This window comes from Calidris pugnax, unplaced genomic scaffold (genome assembly GCF_001431845.1).
Source record: "Calidris pugnax isolate Ruff unplaced genomic scaffold, ASM143184v1 scaffold38, whole genome shotgun sequence".
NCBI classification, from domain to species: Eukaryota; Metazoa; Chordata; class Aves; order Charadriiformes; family Scolopacidae; genus Calidris; species Calidris pugnax.
This window is the reverse complement of record NW_015090995.1, coordinates 11927105-11952543: the sequence shown is the minus strand read 5'-3', so window position 1 is coordinate 11952543 and position 25439 is coordinate 11927105. Positions and strand designations below refer to the sequence as shown.

The 25439-nt window shown below is 39.9% G+C and overlaps 2 protein-coding genes across 5 annotated transcripts in view; one reads left to right on the top strand and one right to left on the bottom strand.

The window, feature by feature from the left end:
- The window catches only part of AMMECR1 (Alport syndrome, mental retardation, midface hypoplasia and elliptocytosis chromosomal region gene 1), a 122932-nt gene extending 118287 nt beyond the window's left edge, over nt 1–4645 (top strand). For all 4 annotated transcript variants that reach the window (XM_014955219.1, XM_014955223.1, XM_014955220.1 and 1 more), the window contains 2 exons: nt 200–273; nt 822–4645. In XM_014955219.1, the coding sequence (XP_014810705.1) occupies nt 200–273; nt 822–937 (190 nt within the window). In that variant the 3' untranslated portion in view covers nt 938–4645. The remainder of the gene's footprint in view (nt 1–199; nt 274–821) is intronic.
- Nucleotides 4646–7563: 2918 nt separating this feature from the next.
- TMEM164 (transmembrane protein 164) overlaps nt 7564–25439 on the bottom strand; it is a 41528-nt gene continuing 23652 nt past the window's right edge. The window contains exons 5-8 of the mRNA XM_014955098.1: nt 22844–22922; nt 13035–13135; nt 10335–12642; nt 7564–10041 (exon numbers count right to left, since the gene is read on the bottom strand). Coding sequence (XP_014810584.1) covers nt 12436–12642; nt 13035–13135; nt 22844–22922 — 387 coding nt within the window. The 3' untranslated portion in view covers nt 7564–10041; nt 10335–12435. The remainder of the gene's footprint in view (nt 10042–10334; nt 12643–13034; nt 13136–22843; nt 22923–25439) is intronic.

Below are 25439 nucleotides of genomic sequence, written 5' to 3'. Positions count from 1 at the left end.
TTTTCATAAGCACTTATGTCATGTGATTCAAGAGTGACCCCGACAGCCGTGGTGGTTCCCTCCCTGCCCCTGTGCAGCTGAAGGCAGTCATCAGAGTACGGAGCTGTTACCATTACACATGCCACTAGAGCAGTACATTTAGTGCTCCCTATAGCTTCCTGATAACGGTTCTTGAATTTGCTTCTTTGCTCTTTCCTAGGTACCGTAGTGAGAAGATGACGATGAGCTACACAGAGTACCTTGCCCATCGTCAGCATCATCACTTCCAAAATGGTATTGGGCACCCCCTTCCACCGTACAACCATTATTCCTGACACTGAGCCGCATGACCAGTCACTGGACCTCTCTGCAGACCTCTTCCCAGGAGACCCTGCCCCTTCTTGGTCTAGCTATCTCTATTACTGTACCATTTTATGATGATAGTTTCCGTTGCCATGTTGAGGCTGCTTAGTTGGTGAGGCTCAGCATGGCAACGGGAGGGAAAACTGCATTACTACAAAGATCCCATACTTTTTTTATTATTGAGTCACTGCAGATTTTTTTGCAGCATATATAGCTCTTGGGTTTTTTATGAAATTTTAAATTTCTACTTCATAACATTGAATTATATCAATCAAGGCTTTCTGTGACTGTGGATGGAAGGAAGAGTTTAAGGATTACAGTTAGGGATGCTTTGCTTAGCAAAAAGGCATTCGTGGCTTTCGCATTCATAGGTGTGACAGGGAATGAAACATATCAGATTCAGGTATTATACTAGACAATGAATTGCATTTTCCTAATGTTCTTAATAATGTTGTGTGTACAATATCTCACCCCCACAGGAAGCTCCCATGTAGCTATAAACATGATCTTCAGATCCAGCACCTACAGCCGACATGGCAAGGCTGACATCCAAATGCTTTTTTTGGATGAAGAGAAGCAATTACACGTACGATGAGAGGTGATGTCAACATGGCAGCATTTTCAGAATCAAGTGGTCTAATTGATTGGGCACGACGTAATCCAGTAGCTACCAGATACCTTTGTCTCCCATTCAGTGCTGGGAACCGAGGGCAGTCCGGCCCTGTCCAGACTAGTCACAACCATGCGTTTGTGCTGAGAGGAGGCCTTTCTCATCATCTCACATTAGGAGTCACGTTTGGTTTTCAAAACAGGTTGGTGAGTGGCAGATGTCATATTAGGAAAAAAATGGATTTAGATTTTAGTGCCTTTGACTATGACATTAACTATATGCTTATATATAAAATTCATAGAAAAAAATATAGCAAATAATGCCAGACATTCTAGCAAACTGTATAGAGTCTGCTCTGGCGTCAGGTTTTGGGGGATTTTTTTAAAGTGAGATTTTTTTTTTTCTTTTTTAATAGCAAACTTGCTTTGGAAAAGAAAAATCCATTTTGTTCTTTCTTCTGCTTTTGAACTTGTTGAGTTTTACCAACTCATGAATAGTTTATCAGATAAAGTTAACTATTGCTTAAAAAAAGAAAAAAAGACTGTTGTGAAAGCACAGGACAAGTATGCCATAATTTTACATGTTTTCATCTATTACAGGAATAGTACTTGAGAGCTGTAAGTACTGTGTAATAATTCTCATACCCCTCCACACGGTCGAAGAAAGAAAAGTGATGGGAACTTTTTCCTGCTGTAAAAATAGGATTTAGTAGCAGGTATGTGTGGGGTGTTTGCAAGCCCAGGATGTGGTAGGAGGCAGCTCCTTGCTCCTGTGCCTGCAGAACTCCCACTGATACCTGCTGTAGTTCGGTGCACGTTCTAGGGGACAATACATCCCATTAGAGAAAAGACCTTCCTAATACGAGTGAGGAAACCACAGCAAGCAGAAATTCCAGTTATTTTCAATAATGAATGTTTGTAAATGTAGAGCTATCTAAAATTCAAACAGATAAAATCAATTAAAATTCAATTGTTAAAAAAAAATAAATCAGGCTAATTGTAAATAGGGTTTCAAAACCAGATATGGATAAATTATGCTCGTCCTTATGTGAGGTTAGCTTTGCCACTTAATTTCTATGGAGGTTCTTGTAGAAGGTCTTTGGTATTCCTTCATCCACAGCATTTGATGTCCAAATATTAACATTTTCAGTTGTGATGCCTTAATTTACAAGCAGAGGGCCTGAAACTTCAGGAGCCAAGAGATGCCAGCTGGAAGCTGCAAAAATTAATAGATGTTTATACAGAGGCTATTTTGGATGATACTGTTGTCTTGTTTCTACTTGGGGAACACTTTTAAATGGATTAGGCTTCAAGTGGAAATGGTGAACAAGTGGCTACCTGATAAGAGTTGTGTTGGTTTTTTTTCTTGCCCTTATAGGGAAACTGAGCACAAACTGAATCATTCTGCTGCAAAAAAAAAAAAAAAAAAAAGTCATCCAACCCCATCTTTATCTGTCATCTCGTTACAGCACGCTCATGCTTCTGTATGAGCTCATTGTTAGAAGTTTTTTAAAAAGATCTATTATATATAAAAATATATATGTATTGAAAGGTGCTATTCAACCTCAAGCAGGTCACGTGACTGGTCATGCGGATCTAAAATCATATCAGATTTTTTAAAAAATCTTCGATATATGCAGATGTTATACAGAATTTCTTACCAGTGTAATAATGATATACTGATGAATAAACAATCCTGCAGGTTTTTAAGGACAAGGTCAGCAATACTTCCCACCATGGCTTGGGGGAGAAAAGGATAGTTTTGTCTCCTTTTTGTATACAGCATAATGCACAATGCATTTTTGTCTATCTCTTAGTAGCTGTTGCTTAAAAATATAGTTAAAAGGGTGTTATACAAACTGTAAAGGTGTGCTTTTGAAATGAGAGTTAATGCCAGACCCTTCTGGACCAGAGTTTTGTATCACTAATTAAAAAACTGTTACAGAGTCTGTGGTCAATCAGATTGTATGCTATTTTTTTGGAAAGATTGGAATGCTCAATCTATCTACAGTGTTTCTAGGGCACCTACCTCCTCAGCACGCGAGTGCTGAAAACGCCATGGATTGTTTCTGTGTTCTTGTGGTTGATTTGTACAGAACGTGCAGTTCACTGTGACACGCACTGGGACAGAACAGGTCTGTTTGCTTAAAGCTGATCAACAACGGCTTTCACAAATGTCATTCCCTGGTAGTTGTGTTTAGTACCCTTTTAGATATATTGCTGGGTTTAGATACCTTTTTTTTATTATTATTTGGGGTACTTTATAAGAAGTTAAGGTACAACCAAGTAGCTTATTTCACTGCTTTTTAAGTTGGAATGCTAATTTTTTATGATCACTACTCAGTTTGCCTTATTGTTGGGGCTGGTTTTTTTAATTCTTTTGCTTAATGTTCCCAAAAAACCCCCTGTTCTGTAAACTGAGTTAAGACGACAAAAGCGTAGACTTGACATGAAACCATTTCTTAGTCTTGCCTCGAGTGGCCTTCCTTCTGCCCAGCCAGCTGTAGCACTGACTTCTCCCCCCGGCCCCGCTGCGGGCGGTGGCGGGGAGGCTCGCTGGCGTCCCGACCTCAGACACGAGCACATCCAGGCGCTCACACCCATTTGCACACCCTGCCGTTTGTATACGGACCTCTCTACTTGTCCTCACATGTGCGGGTTTTTAAACTTGTTGTCTGGAGTAGGTTACATCTCTTATGTGTGTTAGATCGAACCAAAGAAGCCTCCAGCCATGCCCAAATGCTGCTCCTAAAGCCTGCCTTCCAGTCCTTACGAAATCCCTGCAGGATTAAATGTGTTAACTTTTTTATTTTTGTACAGTTTCTAACTGATTTTTGCTAGTGATGTTAATTGAATTAAGTTTATTTGGGGAGTCTGAATATCTTCTCCATTTAAATAAACTGGTGACTTTCCTTTTATGTTTAAAAAAAAAAAAGAAAAAAGTTAAAAAAAAAAAAAAAAAAAAGAGAAACCCAAAGTGTGCCTCTCAGATTTAAGGGTTTCTGGTTACATTTATTCTTAAGACCAGCAATGATTCTTTATATACAAAGATATGTTTTCCTCGTTTTTTATTACTGTTAAAGAAAAAATAAAAAATAAAAACCTCTTTCTTTGCTCTGGACCCAGTAATTGCGCTGGTACATAAACGCACTGAGAAAACAAACTTTTGTTTGAAACTTTTGTAACAACTTATGACTGTTTTTGTATATCAAAGTTGATTCTTTTCAAGATATTTGGATCTAGTTTCTAAGTTATTTTAGTGTTTTATATGTTACAAAAAAAAAAAATTACTTTAAATTGTTCACCAGCATTTTGAGTTATCTTTAATGCGATGGTGACACACAATGGGCTTCGAGCTACCTGGAGTAGCCTGTGAGGCCCCTCTTCTCCTTCCTTCCTTAGTAACTTGATTGATTACAATAATATCACAGATTACCTAAACCCCCTTCCTTTCTAACTAGATCCTCCTTCCTTCCACATTTAATTGCTATTAGTGTGAAGAAACTGTTGAAATGGGCATTTTAATATAAGTACGGCTTAAAAAGAGAAAAATGAGGAAAAAAGAAAAAAAAAAAACTCTCTAGAAGGTTATCTGTGGGTCTGTGAGATATGGCTGTGGAAAGATATTGTAGTAGTTTTAACACTATTGTTATTACCTTTTAAATCATTTACCCAATAAAATAAGGAAAAAGAATCACCATTTTTTTTATGTTTCTCTGCTTAATTGTGTGGCTTGGTCAATTTTGTTTTATTTACACATTTGCAGTTAGTGACAATGTTAAAGGCTAATGATGGGTTTAGGAATATTTTGCTGTGATTTAACTCTTTCATTTTGCCTCTTGTGGGAATGGATTGTGGCAGAAGCAAGGCACTAAGCATGCCAAGTTAAATCAGCATTTATATCAATTACATCATTAGTTATATCAGTATAGTTATCAGTATTTATACTGGTTATAAGTTAAATCAGCATTTATATCAATTACATCGGTTATATCAATAGTTATATCAGTATAATTATCAGTATTTATACTGGTTACCAGCTCAGGTTTGTACTTTTTATGTCTAACTTTAAATATGGAATTTTGTCCAGGCCGGGCCTCCTTGCTGTCTGAGAGGGGGAAGTGGTTTCAACCTCTCCAAGCAAAACTTAGTTGCAGAACCAGTTATACTGGTGTAACCAACAGGTTGCCAACGCTGGGTGTAGCAACGTCATTAAACACAATCACGTGGCAAAATGTGTATCAAAGAATATCTTGAAGTATTGCCTAAAATAATTTCAATACTTTCTTCATATTACCCTTAAGAGTAGTAGGTGTGATTTTGAAGAACATCTAGGCTTGTTTTGCCATGAGGGATGTCTTTATCTTGCCCATCGTATCTAGCTAACGGGTGGACCATGGTGCTGACCAGATTTTTTTGGGGAAAACCTTACAGTGTAGATTTTGCACTGAGTTACAAGGTTCCTGCAAAGCATGGAGGGCCAGGGAAGTGTTCTCCCCTCCCCCCCAAAAGCTTTAAATCTTAACCCAGTGGGGACATCTTTAAACTGTTTTATAGTTACACGGTCACAGTCCTGCTGATGACAAAACAAAGGAGCAGACAGGTAAACCCGACTTGGAGAACTTGCCTCCCTGAGCCAAATTCTTAGTGCACTGAGGCACCTTCTACTGGGTCGGAGTGAAAGGGAGTGTGTTTCCTCTGCAGGGTAGTGACCAAGACAAAGCGAGACATTTCTAACATCTCTCTGAAATTCAGATCTGATCTTAGGTTGTTTTGGTTGCTTTTGACTAATTCAATATTAACAGATCTCCCCCGTCTGTAGCTGCAAAGTCTTTGAAAACAAGCCAATAAAATCCATGTAACTTTTAGATGTTGACGATTGATGCAGCCATTACTCCATGTGCTTTGCAGCCTTGATTTAAAAGATTTTAAAAAAAAACCCCACCTGTAATGAGAAAACCTGCTTGAGTAAATAGCTGCCATTGTTTCAGCATTTCACAGCTTTGGTATTAGTCTGAATTGGGTAAAAACCTAGAAAACTCCCAGTCCACTGAGATGTATAGCTAGTTAAACACTTCCTCCCAGAAGTTTCCCACTCTTCTTGCAATGTAGTTATTGCTATAAAAATCAAACTAGCAAAATAGTACTGAGTATTAAGGACATTTCAGAGGTGCAAACTTACTTATTCTTACGTATATGTTGGTATCACACAATGAAGGGCTGACTTGCAATTAGAGTTCTGGGGAGATGCAGAGGATAATCAGCAGTTCCTGAAAAAGGTAATTGCTGGTTTAGTTCACCTTGGGTTTCCATAAAGCATTTCCTACTAGATTTCTACTGAAGTTGTTCTATCAGCCTTTATACTGGTCAAGAGAATTGGTTCTGTTCCCCAGCTGGGTGAAAACTTTAAACTTCTGCAGTGCACACACAGTACTACAGGTGGGCACAGCCAGTACCTGCTTTTGCCAGGAACCTCACACAATGAAATACCTGCTTGGCTGAGAAGTACTGGGTTCTAAGTCACCTTAAGCAAAACTACTCAGTGCCTGGCACGATTGGAATGATAACAAACTATACAGTATCCATTAAAATGCATTTATTTGTTTTAATTCAAAGGTTTAACAACTATTTGCCCAGCAATCTGGACTTGGGGCACAACAATGAAAAAAATCATCAGACCAAAATACAAAACCAAGTACACAAATTACCCCTTATTTGTAAATATTACCTCATAACCAAGTTTTAGCACATTAAAAAGGTTTACAAAAATTTATAACACTCTTACAAATTATTCAGAACTAAGAGCCTAGGTGGCAGCTGAGCCTCTCCACGTCCACCCTTGCCCTTGCCCAACCATCCTGTGCGTGGCCCAGAGGAGCTGGGACCTGCGAGTGTCCAAAGCCCTTGGTGCTGCAGCCCCGGCCGGGGCGGGTGGGAGCGCGGGGGGTCTGCCCGCTGTGCCACCTGCTGCCTCCTCTGCAGCATTCAGAGAGTGACTCCGGAAACGCAGAAATCATTCTTAAAAAAGTACAAAATTGACCCTGAAGAAAAATAAAGTCATTTAAAAAAACAGCTTGGCTTCGACTAAGTTACACTAAAAGCTGCGAGACAGATTTACAGCGATATCACTTCGAGTACGAGATCACAAAAATCAACAGGTTTGTTATGAGTCTTGTCACTGTAAAAATGAAAACATCAAAGTTGACCTGTCTGCCTGGAGAAACCTTTCGCCTCCGAACAGAAGGGCTGACAGATGCCCTCTTGCTGGGTTTTGGCCTTTTCAGAGCTTTGTTAACTATTAGGACAAGTTAATTCCTAAGAATCCGCCTCTAGTGAAACAGTAAGAAAACCAGCACATCTCTGTTTTCCATTAGCTATAGATGCATTGAAAATGAATGCCTGGGGTAGATGCAGGACTTCAGACATAAAAGTAAAGTACAGTACAGCAACTGTTGCAGGTTGCAAATGGCCATTTCTGAAAGGAAAAGATAATTGGGCTTTACAAGATGATATCAAATACACAGAAATAATCAAACCCCTGACTGTGGCCAGGAACAGATGGGTCCATCTCCTCTCCTTTAGATGACTGTGGCCAGGAACAGATGGGTCCATCTACAACGAGGAGGTACTCTCTAAATCTTAGAGGGAAGAATGGCCTGACTTAGCGTGTCCCCCAGTGTCAGCAAGGCAACGGCTGCTTAAGCACGAGGGGGTTCCACCAAGCCCTAAGAAGCTGAACCAAACCCAAGTGTAGGCTTGTGTTCGTAGACAGGGCCTTTTCACTGATCTATACAAGCATGATCAAGAGCTGTTCATTATCACCCTTCACAAAAAAACAAGACGCAAATTCTTTGGTGCTTAAACAGGAGGGAATTAAACTGCAACAAAAGATTTCGGGACATTTTGCCAGGGAAGGCCAGGACTGCCCTTTCAATTGTAAAATCTCACCACCGGCTACTGGGCAAGAGCTTCAAGTTATCTTGACACAGATTGTGCGCATCATGCCACAGGAGAGAATGCCATTAGCATTCAGGAACAGCAGTATACTTTTGCTCTTTAATTTCCAGCCTAAATAAGCATAAAAGCAACCAAAGAAATCACCCATGTACCATAACAGCCTATAAACAAACCATTCAGGGAAAAGAAAACCGGCCTCTGCCGGGGAAGAGACTAAATTACCCCAGTGGAGATTTAAGTGTTCTGCTCTCCCATTCAAACCAATATCCTGCACACTGAACAAGCTCTGTCTGATGCATATTCCAGATACCGGAGACAGCTGAGGAATAAAGGATATGAAGTTCCATGACATGAGCTTCAGAAGTTCATGCCCTTTCTGCTCTCATTCTGACCTGTTCTTCACCTTCTGTGAAGCTTGTGGCTCAGCTGTGCTCATACAGGTTCTTGTGGCACCACATCGTAAACTAAAATTAAATAAGTTTTAAAAGCTTTCAGAAAGGAGCAAGGGGAGGGAGGGAATAATTTAACACTTGAGCCTCAAGAAAGACGCTGAGGTGCTGACACGTGTCCAGAGAAGGGCAAGGAAGCTGGTGAGGGCTCTGGAGCACAAGTCTTGTGAGGAGAGGCTGAGGGAGCTGGGGGTGTTCAGCCTGGAGAAAAGGGGGCTGAGGGGAGACCTTCTTGCTCTCTACAACTCCCTGAAAGGTGAGGGTCAGTCTCTTCTCCCCAGTAACAGGCAATAGGGCAAGAGGCAATGGCCTCAAATTGTGTCAGAGGAGGTTTAAATCGGATATTGGGTTTAGATTGGAAAAACTTCTTCACTAAAAGGGTTGTGAAACATTGGAACAGGCTGCCCAGGGAAGTGGTGGAATCACCATCCCTGGGGGTATTTAAAAGATGCGTAGATGTGGCACTTAAAGACATGGTTTAGTGGTGGACTTGGCCAGAGTTAGACTTAACTGTTGGGCTCGATGATCTGAAGGGTCTTTTCCAACCTAAATGATTCTACGCTGCCTCAGCCAGCTTCATCCACATTGTACAACAAGCAAAGCAGCAACAGCTTACCCTCAAAAAAAGTGAAGGTCCCACCGCCTTCCCTCCCACCTGACTCCAGCTCCACCATTTGACTCTTAAGCAGCTCCAATACCCTAAAACCCTTATTGAGTGGAGCAGCTGGTTTACCTCAACTTTTTTGCTGAATTACCATGTTCTGTTAACATTTTAGCAACTGAATTTGGTATAGAAGAGTTCAACCAGCTCCAGCACCTGCCCTGGTAAGGTTTGGAAGGGGAATCTGAGCGTCCCGTTGGCACCGATGAGCAGTTCTGTCGGCAAACTCCGTGTTGGGAAATGAGGCCTGAAGTTTCTCGTGTGACACAGAACAACTGGAGCAGGGTAAGAGAAAAGCAGGAGTCACAGCACAGTGACCCAGGCAAACGCTGTGGCCGGGGGTGGGAAGGGAGGCAGGAGCCATCCAGAGTCAATGGTGCAAGTGGTACAGCTTCACCAAGAACCCTTTCCTCCCAATTGGATTTCCCTGGTGGCAGCTGGATTATCAGCGCCATTCCGCCTGCTGGATCTGAAGTCAGTTGGAAGAGCTCAGGAATTTTGCATTCCAAGCAAACAGCCTGCACTGAGCCAGACACCTGAGCTGATTGAAATGCTGCTGCAGTCTGAGTTGACCAGAGGCAGCCAATGGTGGCAAATAGCAGCTGTTCCATACTTGTTTAGAATACCCTGAAGCATATGACTATAGACAGGAAGTGTAATAGTATTAAAAAAAAAAAAAAGCTGCTACTACTTTCACATAATTCAGATATTTTTCCAGTAACTACAATATTTTGAAGGAAAAAATAAACTGAAAGATTCTTCAAAAAAATAAAATATATAAAGTTAAGCAACTAATAATGCTAAGTAACATTTGCAAAATTTGGCTAAAATCAGTCTACTGTAATACCAAACATTCTTTCTAAACAGCATTGAATCCAACATAAGGCATTTGGCCAAATTCTTAAGTAAATAAATAAACCATGATACACTTGACAGGAGCTATGGGGAGGGAAGAATCACTGTGCATCTCATTCAGCTCTTCATAAGAGATTAAGTACATTAATAGGGGTTATGCTTTAACATCTAGCACTGCACATCTTAGCATCTCCCAGCAACATCCCGCATTTCATCACAAAACACCAAATCTGCTTAAATAAACAGGAAGAACTTGTATCCCTTCGGCAGGTAATTAAGTGGTGTCCTGCAGACAGATTCAGCCCTTCCATACCAACACAATCTCTCTTTAGGCCCCACTCCACAAATACTTGGGCACCATCTGCCCAGCTTTACTGGGGCAGCAGCAAGACCACTGGAGGAAACCCATTATGGACTGAGACACTCAGTCCAGACTGAGAATAGGGGTTATGCTTTAACACCCAGCACTGCACATCTTAGCATCTCCCAGCAACATCCCGCATTTCATCACAAAACACCAAATCTGCTTAAACAAACAGCAAGAACTTGTATCCCTTCGGCAGGTAATTAAGTGGTGTCCTGCAGACAGATTCAGCCCTTCCATACCAACACAATCTCTCTTTAGGCCCCACGCCACAAATACTTGGGCACCATCTGCCCAGCTTTACTGGGGCAGCAGCAAGACCACTGGAGGAAACCCATTATGGACTGAGACACTCACAGGATCAACAACTGACAGAAACTCTCTGCGGGGAGTTCTCATTACCAGGTGCTTCGCTTGCTCGAGATGAATTCTGATTAAGACCATCAGGAGCCCTACAGTCCCTAAAACTAAGACTCACCATACACATTTGATGGATAATTTAGGTATTTGTCAAGCTGGGAGAGTGCAGTATATTTTTTAATGTGTGTATATATATATACACACACACACACATACACACACAGAGCAAGGCATGGAAGCAAGCCAGAAAACAGCTTGTAAATGAGAACGTAGAACAATATATTTCTGACTGAGGAGTACTTTTTTTTCAATCTTATGAAATGAAAATATTTGAAGTAGCCATTTATTCCCTCTCCAATGAAAATTTTTCTATTTAAAGAAAGAAAGAAAAAAAAAAAAGGCAACCACTTCTCATTCTTACTTTTCTTTCTTGAGGTATAATGACTGTACCTTAATTTCAGAATACATCTTCAGGTGATCCAGCTGGAGGAGGTATGATGGTTTTGTTTTATCTTACAAGTCACAGCTTTGACGACACAATGAATCTATAAATTGCAACAAACTTTTGTACAACAAAATTCCTGCAGCCCCGAAATATAATAGAGCTGCACAACAGACTCACAATTAACTGTCTGGAGGAACACACTCAAGATTTCCCATCTTTCGGCCCAACAGTTTCTCCTCTAGCCTCAGAAAATGTAACAGGTAACACATAGTTTACTTTTTATCATTCTGCCTGTCTACATCCTGTTCCCCAAAAGACGTGTTGACAGGAAGCTTTAGTCATACTAGTAAACTGGAACAGCAGAGGCCTGCACTGATTTGACGTTCTTTTTTATACCTGCATTGTAAAACCAGTGTACAGAATGTATTAGAGCTGTAGAGAGAGAACAGTGTCATGTTGTTTCCTCACTAACCACTCTGCTGAGCAACGATCAGCGTAGAACGCAGAGGAGGAATGTTTCAAAAGCTAGTAAGTAAAAAAAGAAAATGCTGATGTTTACATTGGACTTTGTATCTCCACTCCCTCTCCAGTCTAAACTAAGTGAAAAAACCCCTTTGTTCAAAGTCAGGTCAGAACAGCGGATGAAATATCATAGCTTATATGTAACATGGGCTTTCAAAATTATTTCAACATGTTTTTCCACTCACTTAAATAAAACCACGTCCAAAACATCAAGATCTGATGGGACTTAGCCAGACAGATATTTATCCACAGCAGCGTAGAAATTAAGTAGTCAATAAAAAAAAAAAAAAGATTTTTGAATGAATTATTGTTCCCCATCATTTTCAACCAGCTTAAAGAAAATAGAGTAGAACCTCATTGTTTTGCACTTAGGACTGGAAGATTAAGTGTACATCGTTTCACTGGGACCATTTTGCAACATTCAAGTGCTAAGAGTTAAGCCAGGGAGATGCACTTCAAGGTGCAATTCTGTTCACATCACTGGAGTGTCGTAATTCAGCTTTATTTCCTACCCTATGGTGTAAGTGTACTTATATTTAATGGAAAATGAGTCAAAATGAGGTAGCACTGCCACTCTCTTTGCTGGAATGTGGATCCTGGCCTAATTTTAAACAGTGGCTTAGCAAGATTCTACTGTAATTACACAAAATGTATAAAACACGAACCTTTTCCAGAATAAGGCCACTAATTTTGCCATCGGCAATAGGCAGTGAGAAACAGCAGTTAAAAAAACCTCACTTGATTATGGAGGTGTTTTTGAGGCAATAAACTGTGGGGAAAAGTATAAAACACATTGTCCTCTCATCCCTCCTCTTTGTTTTCCAGTATAAGTATCTCTGCTTCCTGTATGTACTACTCCATGGGGAGAAATTCAGTCTATTTTCTTAGGTGGGAGCCTAAGCAAGTCCATGCTACATTTAAAGATGGGGACAGCACTGTAAAACAGGAGGATTACGAGCTTCCCATGAGTCATAGTCATGACAGTCTGATGTCCAGATGCCCAGATTCGGTACCAGCGCCCATAAAAAGGATCTGAGACGGCTGGGCACAGCATGTTGTTCAAATTCACTTCTGTAACCTGAGAAAGCGACAACAAATTCAGAAATTAATGATATTTTTGTGTTGCACTGATTCAGACACCTAAAGTGGTAATTTTGAAATTACCTTAATAATCAAAAATATTTAGGTGACAATGCTTTGTTCAACACACGTAGGACATCTTTCAGAAGGAAAGCAGATCTCAATTCAGTTGTGTATTTAATAGATGGATTTATGCAGGTACAGAACCAATTTATTAAATATTTTACCAATACTTATGAGACAGAAATGCCCATTAGAACACGCGATTAAAATTTTGCATGCAAGTAGTCTTATCCATATATATCTGAACACTTTGAAAAACTAGTCAGTATTTTTACTGTGAATGAATGTACTTGCAAACTATCCATTTATTAACCTGTATTTACTTACCAATCCCAGAATCTGCAAGATGCTAAAATGATATACAAACATAAACCCCGTGGATAAAAGAGCCCACCAGAAATTGCAGAGTGGTTCTGGAGTGTAGATACCTTGAAAAGAAAGGAATACATTAGTGTTCAGCTGAATTGCTGTGTCCATCAAACACTCATGCATAATCCTCTCCCTTCTCCTCAGTGGATGTTAGGGCATCTGGCTTTAGCTGATAACCTCCTCAATACCATTAAAGTAATTAATATTCAAGAGCCTTATTTCTTACCTGGAGTGTCCTGAACAGTTTCTTCCCTCCTCTGGCTCCAGCAGTAAAATGTACAATATGTTACCTCGTTAAGCTTGCCTGTGTTTCACCAACACCAGTGATTTTTACCTCACTCTTCCTTCTAACAAGGAGTACTAAATGATTTTAAATACGGTAATGGTATGCAGTGAATCTTCAAAAATCAGGTTTTTTACACTTAAACACCTGCTTCTTACGGGAGCTATGACTTCAGCATGCACAGAACTAACCTTGGCAGTGGCAGTTCCTGCACAGCGCTCCAGTAGAGCATAGCCTAATTGCCATTTCCTAATTTTATGGTTATTTAACAACTATTTAAAAAGTAACTTGCACCAATAATGTCTAGGAACAAAAAAAAGCAAAAACACTACAAACAATTTTATAATCAGTAAATGTCACAGATACTGTAAAATATTTTTTCCCTTCAAATGAAGGAGCAGATATCACATTATTTATTCTTGCGTTCACTTGCCTTGCTCCTCCTGAAAGTAGGTTTTGTCAATTTTTGACAAAACACAATGTCAAGTGAGCCAGAATGTACCAAGGAAATCAGATCTAATAAAAGTACTCTTAGATACAAGCCTATTTTTGGTATTGAATATTCAAACATCATATGGTGAGAACAAAAACAGTTTACAGAGTTCTCAAGCCTCTTACTAAAAGACATGAAAATTTCAGTATAAGATACAGGGAAAAATTATTTTCTTTCTGACTTTAATAACTTAACCTAGAGACACAAGAGAAAAAGACACACAATGTCAAGCTGCTCAGCTGCTGTAAGAAGTTGTAGAATTTCAGATGATTATAAAAACACACTGGCTTTTTTTATCTGCCTTTGTCTGCTCTCTGATCCATTAGATATTATTAAATATTGGAGTGTGCATCCAGTACTCAAAGGACAGCTTACAGCACAGAGTGTGATATTCCTGTGAGCCTTTGCTAGCGACACAGCCAGTAACCACCAGGAAGACCCAACAGACTTCAGCATATACTGTACAAGGCTACTGGGAACTCAAGTTACTACACGTGCGTGGCTGCTAAAGCTGCTATAATTATGCCTATGGATATTACCATATGTAGATAAAGGCAAGTAACTTTGCTTTACCACACCACCATGTAACAGTGCATCCTGTCTCAGGGTTAAAATCCCTGGAGGACTGCTTTCTCAATGCCTCTTGCCCTTTTACAATTCTTTTCTGCATAGTTTTCTTCCACCGTTTGTACCCATCATTCCAGTTCAGGTTAATTTTGCAGTAGATAATAATCTGATTATAACCTGAAATAATCTAATTTAAATATCGTTTTGTGAATGTTACAAATTGAAACTTACCTATGCTTTATTGTCTAAAACCACACATCTATTCATTGTCCACTCAAAATACCATCGCTTCTCTGCCAACTGGCAGGGAGGAGTTGATCATGTGCTTGAATGACAGCAGCACATATGCACCCCGTATATCACTCACTAACTTTAATGAGACACAGTATTAGTGTAATTACCTAAGATACAACAGCACACCGCATTTTAGTAAGCAAGCTGTGACTTGGTGCAATCATGAATAATAGGTGCAGAGAAGCTACTCTGAAAGCATAAGGCAGCTCATAAGATTTCTTAGCCAGTGGGTAGGTGAAGGTCAGAAGCGTCTGAACTATAAGCAAAATCCAAAGGTAAAAGTGACCTCTACAAGACCAGCTTTAAGTGAAGTGCCCCACAGGTAAAGGGAAAACACCCACAACAGTCTAGTTCTTTGAACATACTTCGCAAGGGGGATCTAAGAGCTGGCACCCTATCGAGAAAATAGTACAGGAGGCTTCACTTAAACAGCAAGAATATTCATTAAACTCCACTGCCTGAAAATATCAGATACATGATACCACCTTTTTCATGACAGGGAGCAAGAGAAGAAACAACTAGCCTTGGTCTCAGAGCTCAGGAGACCATGGATCTGGTTTGGGCTGCACCTACTTCAAGTGACCTGCTCAAGCTGTACAGAAACTCCTTGTGCTCCTCCTCGGCTGTAGGGTAAAGAAAACATCATTTGACTTGCAAAGTGGTTTTTGTATTGTCCTTGAAGGTTTAGGTGCATGTTTAACCCAGATGCAAAACACAAAATAAAATTTAAATGTGGTATCTAAAAGAGCTCCCAGGAACCAGCAGAGTAGGGCTGTACCAAATTTGTTTTCATGTGAACTCGCCCGGTTGGCAGATGCCTGTGATGTTTCAAAAGCATTCGACAAAGCCCGAGTACAGAGGGCAGTAGTCTAGAAATGTAAACACTCAGAAAAGCTAGAATCCAGAGACAACGATATTTGGGGGACATACAGTGCAGGTAGTACATAAAGTCTAAAATAGAGAAGCAAACCCAGCCATGAAACAAGCCTGGAGGGAGAAAGCAGTCAAGGAAATTGCACAAGATGACAGAACAGATCAGTGGCATAATTTGGCTTTGAACCCAAGCTTCTCGTGTCCGGCCTCAATTTAGTCAGGGAACAGAGTTTCAGAAGTCACTCAGGAGAGCTGTGCAGGTTCCTGAAGCAAAGGATCTTGCACGGCTACATCCTCTCTCTATTTCAAAACTTCAAAAAATACATTAGCAACTCTCAACCTCTACAGACTATTGATCTCACTATATATTAGAAAAGTCCCTCCTTGCTAGACTTTCCAATCTTGAAAATAATAGTGTGATTTTCAGCAGTATCATTATTTGGACATCAAGAGACAAAAGGGTAACAATGACCTCCACACAAAAGCATTCCAGAGACCTCTGGATTCCCAAGTGTGCTTTGGAAAACTAATTTTCAATTCATACCTGGGATATTTTCTATACATGTCTCATTAGATAAATAATCACTATAGATTTTATTACTCTACAGTCCTGCTATTCAACAGATGACTGTTTAACAGAGCAGTGTGGTCTATTTTCTGTTCCACACACTCTGTTAACAGAAACATCCAAACATGAGAATTGAGACCCAGCTGAGTGGGGCTGAATGGCCCATCTTGGCTTTGGCAAAAGCTACTTACTGCTCCCATAGGAAATCAATTTGCAGAGGTAGCAGTGAGATTCACTCTCTATTCACCAAGGATCACAGGCAATTCTTTTATGTTAAATTATTTCAAAAAATTCAGTCCCACTGCCAGTCTGGCACTTATGACATTCTCAAAAATGCTCACACCCTGGACAGTTGAGTCCGTTCCAAAACAGGGTCATCCAAATAGACTGTATATTTGTTCTTGTGTTGAAATAGCACAGCACTGCATATTTCAGTTGAAAGTAAACTTCATTATTTCAATAACATTGATAGGAAAGACTTGATATAGATTGAAGAGCTTGGGGTTCATCATCTGCTTCTGCAACAAGAACTTGTTGACCTTGAACATGCCAAGCGGTTAATTTTATCATCTAGGAAAAGGAAGCATGGCTTTAAAAATCTAAAGATCAACAGAGACACAATTTATTTTATACTAGCCCCCGTTCCCCCTCGGCAATGTCTTGTGCTAGTTCTAGGGTTCTTAAAAAATATTATTTTTATTTTAAGTTCTCAAAACATAGACTTGTAAGAATTTGAACGCACTTAATAGAAAGTAACACTCCTTTTGTATTTCTGTGAAAACCTAAGGCAGGAGAAAATTACTCCACTGTTTGACTTAGAACCTAAATATAGTAATTTTTTAAAAATTTAGTAGGGTGTTAAAATAATATCTTTTTCCAAATTAATGTTGCTTGCTTTCATTCCTACTATATTTGATAGAGCTTTACCAATTTCCCGGCCCAGCACGCTCTCCTGCAGTAGCCTCACAATTACAGGTAGACCTGCTTAATCCAAAACTCAGAACAACTATTACAATTCCTTCATTTTCAAGCTTATGAAAACATGAGGGCAAATTTATTTCCATTTTAGTTCCCTTGATCTAAGGGTTAATTCTAGTAGTGTGGTCTATCAAGCTAGCAGAGAGATAAAACTTCCTTTCCAGGGGAAAACAGGAAAAATGTTCTCAAGAGGATAAGCCTGAAATCCACTGTTTCCCCTACAGCTGTTCTGAATCTATGTGTAGATTTCAAAATGCTACCTTATGCCAGGAGATTTCCATTTCCCTCAGTGCCAGCTACTCTCGTCGCAGTCAGCTCAGACAGGGTCTTATATTATCCTCTCCTCTCAGGAACCATTTTTTATATTCCATAAAGAAACAGCAGCAGTTCTTCCATCTATTGGCACATACCTTTCTATGCTTCTCTATCTCCTAGGGAGACAGAAGCCTTTAACAGCCCTTGGGCCCACTCAGAGAATGCCAAATTAACTTCCCTCTTTAGTTTTAAGTGTTTCATAACAGTTTCATATATTTGGTTTCATAATAGGTCACCATAGTTTCAAAGGAATTGTAACTGCCCAGTGCATAAAGCTCAGAGGGTCACACGACAGAGATGTGTCCCCTCCTCTTCCTCTCCAGCTCTCTTAAATCATCAAACAAGATTATCCAGAAACGATCCAGGTACCAGAGGGCCTGCGTGTGAGCCCACGGCCAGAGCACCAGCACTGGCCTCCAGCTGTGGGACAGGGCCACAGCCACCCCGCTGCCCCGGCACAGGCACTGCCAGACAGTGAACCAGGAATTCACAGCTAATACATGGGATTCAGAAGGCAGAGAAAAGCTGGAATAGGAACGTGGAGGCTGCCAGCAGGAGAATAACACACAAGAGTTGACAAGTCTCCAAGTAATTAAGAGTTTCAGCATGAGCTGTACCGCACATTATCATCCTCCAGTGAGGATGGAGATAGGTAGTCATAAATCTAGTTTAACTATATTCAAATAGATAGTGATTTTTCTTCCAGATTACTACTAAGGTATATAATAAAGCCTGCTTTATAACCTAACATAAAAGCTAAGGAAAGATATAGCTAACCACAGGTAAGTGTCACGAAGTGGGGAAAGGGTACAACAGCTAGAAATGTCCTTAAACACAGTAATTCCTTACTCTTGCCAGCAAGTCCTAACAGCCACCAGAGAGCACAAGTTTAGATCCCCAATTGCTTTAATTGCACTTTCCTAGTTTACAGCCAGAGGAAAAATGATCCTTTAGTCTGTAGTTGGTATCTGTGTTCTACATCTCACAACGTCGCCCAGCTTCTCATTAGGTAAGAAGCGCTGCACTGCCCTTAGGAAAGCTGGCTGTACAGGGCTGCTTCTCTCCATCTGTCTGAAGAGCAACAGAGGCAGGCTCCATGAGATAGGGGCCGGGGGGGGGAAAAGCAAAAAAATGAACTTCTACTGACTTTCTGACAAAGCGTAGAACTTCTGATGCCACTTAGATTGAAAAAGAAAAGGCTTAATGACTTGCATCGAAGAGACAGCTTCTTTATTGCTTATAAAGATACAGCATTTGCCTTATAAGCTGAAAATTCTGACTCTGCTCTCAGCAAAAAACTCAACTACTTAATTATTTAGGGTGTGTATGTCTGTCCACCTGTGCACAGCTTGTGAATCAGCTCTTAAAATACATGGGGTCAGACCACAGGAGTGTCCAGAATTCACAAGGCCATTACTGTCAGTTTTGGCTCCAAAAGAAGAATCCCTCCCCTCCAAAAGATACAACCAAATCAATTTACTCTCTCCACAGTGTGGCCAACCTGCATTTGAATAGTGAATTTTGAGCATTTGCAGGGCCGTTGTGACAGAGTGGATGCTGGAGACTATCCCCCCCTGCAGGCTACAGGGTGAGGACCACACAGCCCTTCGTGGCACCAACACAAAGGCCTCTGATTAAGCATATATGATATTCTGGAATTTCACGTACAGCTACTCACACAACAGATTGCTCCTTAGAGCGACAAAACCCTGAAAAAAACCAAACATCACTAATAACTTTACGAGGTAGAAAAGTATGTTAAGTCAACTAAATAATGCTGGGGATCTCAAAACACAAGGAAGTTCATCTCCTCAATTTCTCTGCTGGGGAGCTGCTATAAATTAACCCTTATTTCAAACTGTCGTGAAATGGTATCATCTGCTCACAGCACTCAGGAAATAACAATTCCACTTTGATTAAGTTTCAATATGATCTGAAATAAGGTGCTCATCTAATCCTGTCAAATCCATCCGAAAACCTGACCAAATGAGCTTAAGGGCCAAGACAGTCAAGAACTGTGAGTCTCTAAGGCCAATGCAGTGCAAACTACATTTTTTTTTTCATTACGTTAAGAGTATACATTAGAAAAACTAAGTTGACCTGAACACCACTGAGGGTCTTTAATACCTTGATCTTGCCAATGCGTTAACCAGAAGGTCAGGTTAATACACACAATAGTTGTGGCAGTTTAAGACATTACACTTTCTGAAGCTGCCATCTCCCTAAGCCTTCTACCAGCAATCTATACCCCAGTAGCACAAAGTACACTTATCTGGGCATACTCATATGCTTCAGAAGACCAGCTTAGCTGTAGGTGAAAGCGGTTTGAGGAGTTTTTAATGAAGGAGTTGGTTCCATGGTCTAAATCTCTGCTGCTGTGGTTCCCATCTTCTTTTCACCTTAACAATTCACTCATTGCACCTCCTTTTTGCCAATCCTAGCACTCAGATGATGCACAGTGAACCAATCCAGAAGCTACAAAAGCATTCATACTTTTTTTGACAGGGAAGCAAAGGTCTCACCTCCTAAGGACAAGAGAAAACAGGGACCTACAGCTCTGGTTCAGCCTATCCCACTATTTCGGGAGGGCTGTTTCCTAATCAGATGCATCCTATAGTTTTTGTCAAGGTTCACAGGTGATATGAGGTGAGACTCATTCAGGAAAAAAGTTGCCAACTGCAGCTATACTTCATGTAAGAACTGCCTCGAGTTCTCAATCTACTGTGCTGGCCCATTATAACCGCACTACATCTATTTTGCATGAGCACCTCTTGCTGCAGCCAAGAAAGACCTGAGCTGTAGTGCAGGAGCATTTCTGTTGTCTACCCTGGCACGCAAGTGCCCACACACCTGCATGTGTGCACTCAGAAAATACGTTAGAAGGGGAAGTATGGAAATTCATATTCACTCAGTACAGAAGGGAGGGAGAGGGAAGAGGAAGAGAGAAAGAGGCCTTCATCCCCAAGAGGGAACACATCCTTGAGCTTCAGCAAGTTCACTGAAGCCTGAGTTCTGAACATCTCTCTCATCAATTTGATCCTGAGCATGGTAATGCCCCCACACTTACGTGGTGGGGTGGGGGGGACGGGACACACACAACATGAAGGCGATGCTGCCACTGCAAAATAACCTGTCTTCACCACTGTAACGAATAGCAGGGAGAGAAAGAAAATAAATGATTACAGCCCCTGCTTACTGTCACCCAGTTTCCTTTCAAAAAGGAAATACTTCAACAGGTAATCGAATGTGTGAGCATCATTGGTTTGATACTTGATTAGGGTATCTTTCTTGATATGCAAGACAGACATGCAGTTCTGTATAGAATGAGCCTCAAACCAACTCTGCTTCAGGTGTTCTGCTCAACCTTCCTTTGAGAAATGTTACAATTGAGATCCTATTAAGGCCATCAGTAATATTGGCAGATTCCAAATAAAACTGAAGTAGTATATTTTTCCATAAACAATCCATTCCTTCTCATTTTTCCAGTTTCACTACCCTTCAATTCTCCCAATCATAATCCATTAGATTCACTGATGGAAATTACAATACAGAACTAAAGCTGCATGCTGATCAACATCAGTGATGAAAAAGCAATTTTCACAAGATACAGTTAGGATAAAGGGTGTGATTTACTCGGAAAGTACTTTAAACAAAGGTGCTAGTGAAATCACAAAGTATTAACAAATGTTTTCTATCAAATTTTTCTATCAAACATCAGGCCTCCTGTGGCACTAACCACAACTACTACAAAAGTCCATTGGCATTTTGCTAATGAGGTGTTACAGTCAGGTTGGAGATCAGGAGCCAACTGCATATGAAAATGAAGAGTTATTAGTTACACAGCCCAGGGCAATCTCAATTGATAGATTTAGTCAAAAGTTCTTTTAGAAGCTTCACTGCTGTCATGTCAACATTAGATGGCAGCAAATACCAGTAAATTAATAAAGGGCAAAAATTTATAAAACTGCACTCGGGTGACAGCTGTAGAACTCACATCCCTTCAGGCTGCAGACACAGTCCTATGGGCCCCAGGAAATGGGTGCCGAAGAACCTAGAGAACCCTTACTTCAAAATAAGCCAAACCAACCAACCAAAAATTGAAGGAATACATCAAGTGACATCCAAGGTCAAACTCTAAAGCAAAGGAAATACATGATGTTGAACAGGAACTTCAAGACCATCAAAAGAAAAGAGGTTTAGTGACACCCCAAGAGATTGTTTTGTCATTGCCTACAGAGTAGTTCATGGCTGGTTAGACCTTCTCCCTCCTCTCCCCAGACCCCCCTCTGCAACAATTTGCAGTTTGTGTAACATCTACAACTATACTGCACTTTAGCACTATTTGCCAGAATTTTAAGATATTAAAGATGGATTAAAATTAAATGGGGTTGGTTATATTTTTCTGGTAAGAGGAAAAAACAGAACGATCTGAAGTATGATACTTCACTTTTCCCTTTGGATCATTTTTATTTAGTTTCACTCAGCAGTGAAAAACAAAAAGATTACAAACCTATAGCTAGTAAGTGTGAACACTTGTATAAAATACACAAGATTTACCGGAATTGAAGCAGTTGACTGTGTTTGTTCTTCTAGCAAATGTTGACCATTTGCTCAATTGTATCCCATTGCTTGACATCACATCCTCGGGGTTTTCATTAAAGACTACTGAACATCTGTACTATATAAATTATAATCTCTTATTTCCTGGATTAAACAATTTATTTCTGCCAGAAAATGCAGCTGGAGACATGTCAACGCTAGAGGGGGGTAGAGCATCACACCAGATGAGTGCTGCATTCTCTTCTAAGGAGAGACAATTAGAAAAGTTACTGGCCAGTGGAACTATTTGGGATTCCCAGATTTACTGGACTACTACGGTACATGTGAACGCAAAATAGTAATCTTGTTAGAAGAGACAGGAAGCAAGTTAGTTCATTTCACTAATATGTGTCAGGACTTTTCATTAGAACTTCAGAATGTCAGGAATTTATCTAACTAGCTGACTTATATTTATGTGAAGACATAATAATAATTTTTTTTCATCTCATTTTAAGTTGCAGTACTTCTTAAAGAGACATCCAAGGAGGCAAAAGTCTTAAAAATACATCCCACCCAGAACTTAAAATGTTGCAAGATGGCAGAGATGCTACTCAAGACACGAGTGCACATTACACAAATATTCTTCATATCCCTTTGGGCAAAAGACCATTTTTCAATTCCCATTTCAGTGCTTGGCACAAGTCTTTGTTACCTGGGTTACAACTCCAACATAACACCAGAAACTATGAAGTAACAACACAGAAAAGAGTAAGAGTAAAGCCTGTGGTCACCATGAAGCACAGCTTCTTCATTGCAAGGGGCCAATTAAAAATGTACAGAGTAAATTGCAAACCTACCTCCTTTCCGCAGCAGATAGATGGGCACAACATAAAGCATCACGTGCTGGATGTAATAAATTTCCATTTCAAATGGAAGCTGTGGAAAAAAGAAAAATATTTGTAAATGTTTTTTAATCGCTAACAACTGAGTTACAAGGAACCATTCTCCTTACGACCCATGGCAATCCCTTCAGTTCGGTTATTTTACACCTATGTATATTAACAAAGAGATGGCATTAAAGGTCAGGGCTTCGAAAGTGCAGCTAACGGTACCATCCCATTCCCCCTGCCACAAACACAATACAGCACTTCAAGCTGACAATTCTTAAAATTAGCCAGATGCACAACAAAGAAGGAGTAATGCCAGATTGCTCTTTTCCCTTTCTTAGTTAGTATAAATTACCAATAACAAAAATCCAACAAACCCTAAAGTAATCAAACCAGAACCTATACACACACCATATGACAGTAGCCTATTTAGAAAGAAAATATAATTGCTACATTGTGAGTGATAGGGCTCTATAAATGAGGTCTGTTATATATAAAAAGTATATAAATAAATATATAGAAGTAATGACTCAGGAGGCTTGTTCAAAGATCAATAGACCTGATTTATAGCAATCTGCACACATGTGTGAAACTGAACTTTCACCAAATATATAACTGATATTTTATTGTTTTTACAGAGAAACTGCATATCTATGTAAACAAGTGATCAGTTAGTAGTAAATCAGGTATTTCTCACCTGCTGACAACTTTGGGGAAATTACAATTAGTCATTTGTGTGGTTAGTAGTTGAATTCATGTTACTTCTTAGAGAAGTCAAACAGACTGCACTAAAATAATACTGTGTTAAAAATAACTTGAACCACAACTCTGAATTTAATTTGAGCCCCTTAATCCAGACCCAACTAATTCTTGCTCCTTATCAGTTAGAAAAGGCGATGTACTGTATTTGAAAGCTATTCCCATCTGTAAATGCCTTTGCCTATATCTAGTTGTTAAACTAATACAACACATTTAAAACTGAATAGTAGTAGGAAAGATTCAAATTCAAAATGTAGAATTCAACTTCTTGCTGCAGCTAACTTACAAAGCTGGAAAAACACACTTTTCCATTATTTTTCAGAAGTGAAAACTGGACAAAACCACCACACAAGTATGAAATCTCACAGGAATAACAAAGCCACTAGCTTGGGTTCAAACGCAGACTCATTCTATCACTCTAAAGGTTAAAGTGAATCCAGACACAAGACCCACCATTGTGGCTTGCTGATGGGAAGAAAAAATAAAGGAAAAAAAAGCATGCCTTCCTTTTCTATTATTGTTCTGAAACACTGGAGTCATAGCATTGAAAGAGTCACTACAAAAATTTCTACAGCAACAGAAGAGAGGTTGAAACAGAGTTTGGATTTCTTCCTAAATAGCAGTCAATAAATAGCTGGTAATTAATATATTGATCTTTTAAATTCAACAATTCTTATATCCTATTTTGAATGTAAAAGATGCTAAAACCAACAGCTGGATTCTGCCAGGGTATTTCCCCAGCTGCACATTATCACAGTGTCCTGACCGCAGCCTCCAAGATGTTCAGCCAGCTCTTGGGAGGCTAGGCTAAAAAAAAAAATTCTTCCATACAATCTGTTGGGTTATTTCATTCCAAGTATTCTGTAACAAAACATAAAACCAAGCAAGATAGTAGTGTGCAAAAGCAAGAACTTCAAGTGAGTTGTGAGGTTTCCTGAATCTGAAACCTTTCTGCTGTCCCTTGTTGAAAGACACAGAGGGAGAAGTGAGAGAATCAAAATTATTTGGAAAGAGGCTAAAGTCTCTTAATTTACTTTCCCTAACTGGAGAAAAAGCTGCACCTCTCCCAGTTGAAACAGGCACACTTCAGAAACAATAGCTCCAGCTATAAACAACACAACGTGAGGCACTCACTCCTGCCAAGGAGCATTCTCTATTTAGTATCTGTGGCCGCTGCACTCGCTGAGTTGTGAGGGCCAGTTACACAAACATGACGCTCAGGACACTTCCGAGAACAGAGTAACCGTTGTTGTGCTGCACTAGTGTTGACAAAATTTTTTTTGTGTAAAACAAAACATCTTTTTTTGACTATGAAAGATTGCTTGTTCTGAAGCCTGGCTAATTATGCAAGTGCATTTCCTGGTGCAGAGCTGCAAAAGCAGAGTCTCTGTACAACCAAGCACTCAAGTTGTACAGCCAGGCTACAACAAACAGAAAAAGAACAAACATAGAAGATGAACTATAAAGTTGTTCCGAGCAACTGACTCACCTAGCTCTAAAGGTCTTGTCTATAAATTGTTTTATCAGTAAAACTCTCATTCACAGATAGCAGACAGGTGCCTTTTACACAGAAAGAGAAACTGCGAGTGAAGACAAGGTAGAAGGGATCATCCATCAATCTAGGATTAAAGAACCTCCTTGTGAAAACAAGTACTTCAGCAAGTGGTAAAGTTTGAGAAATCAAAAAAAAAAAAAAAAAAAAAAAAAAAAAAAAAAAAATGTTGCCAAACAACATTTGATGATACAAGTGAAGAAAGTAATTAATCCTGCAGGGACAACAGAGGACTAATTAGGAGAAGAGCACAAA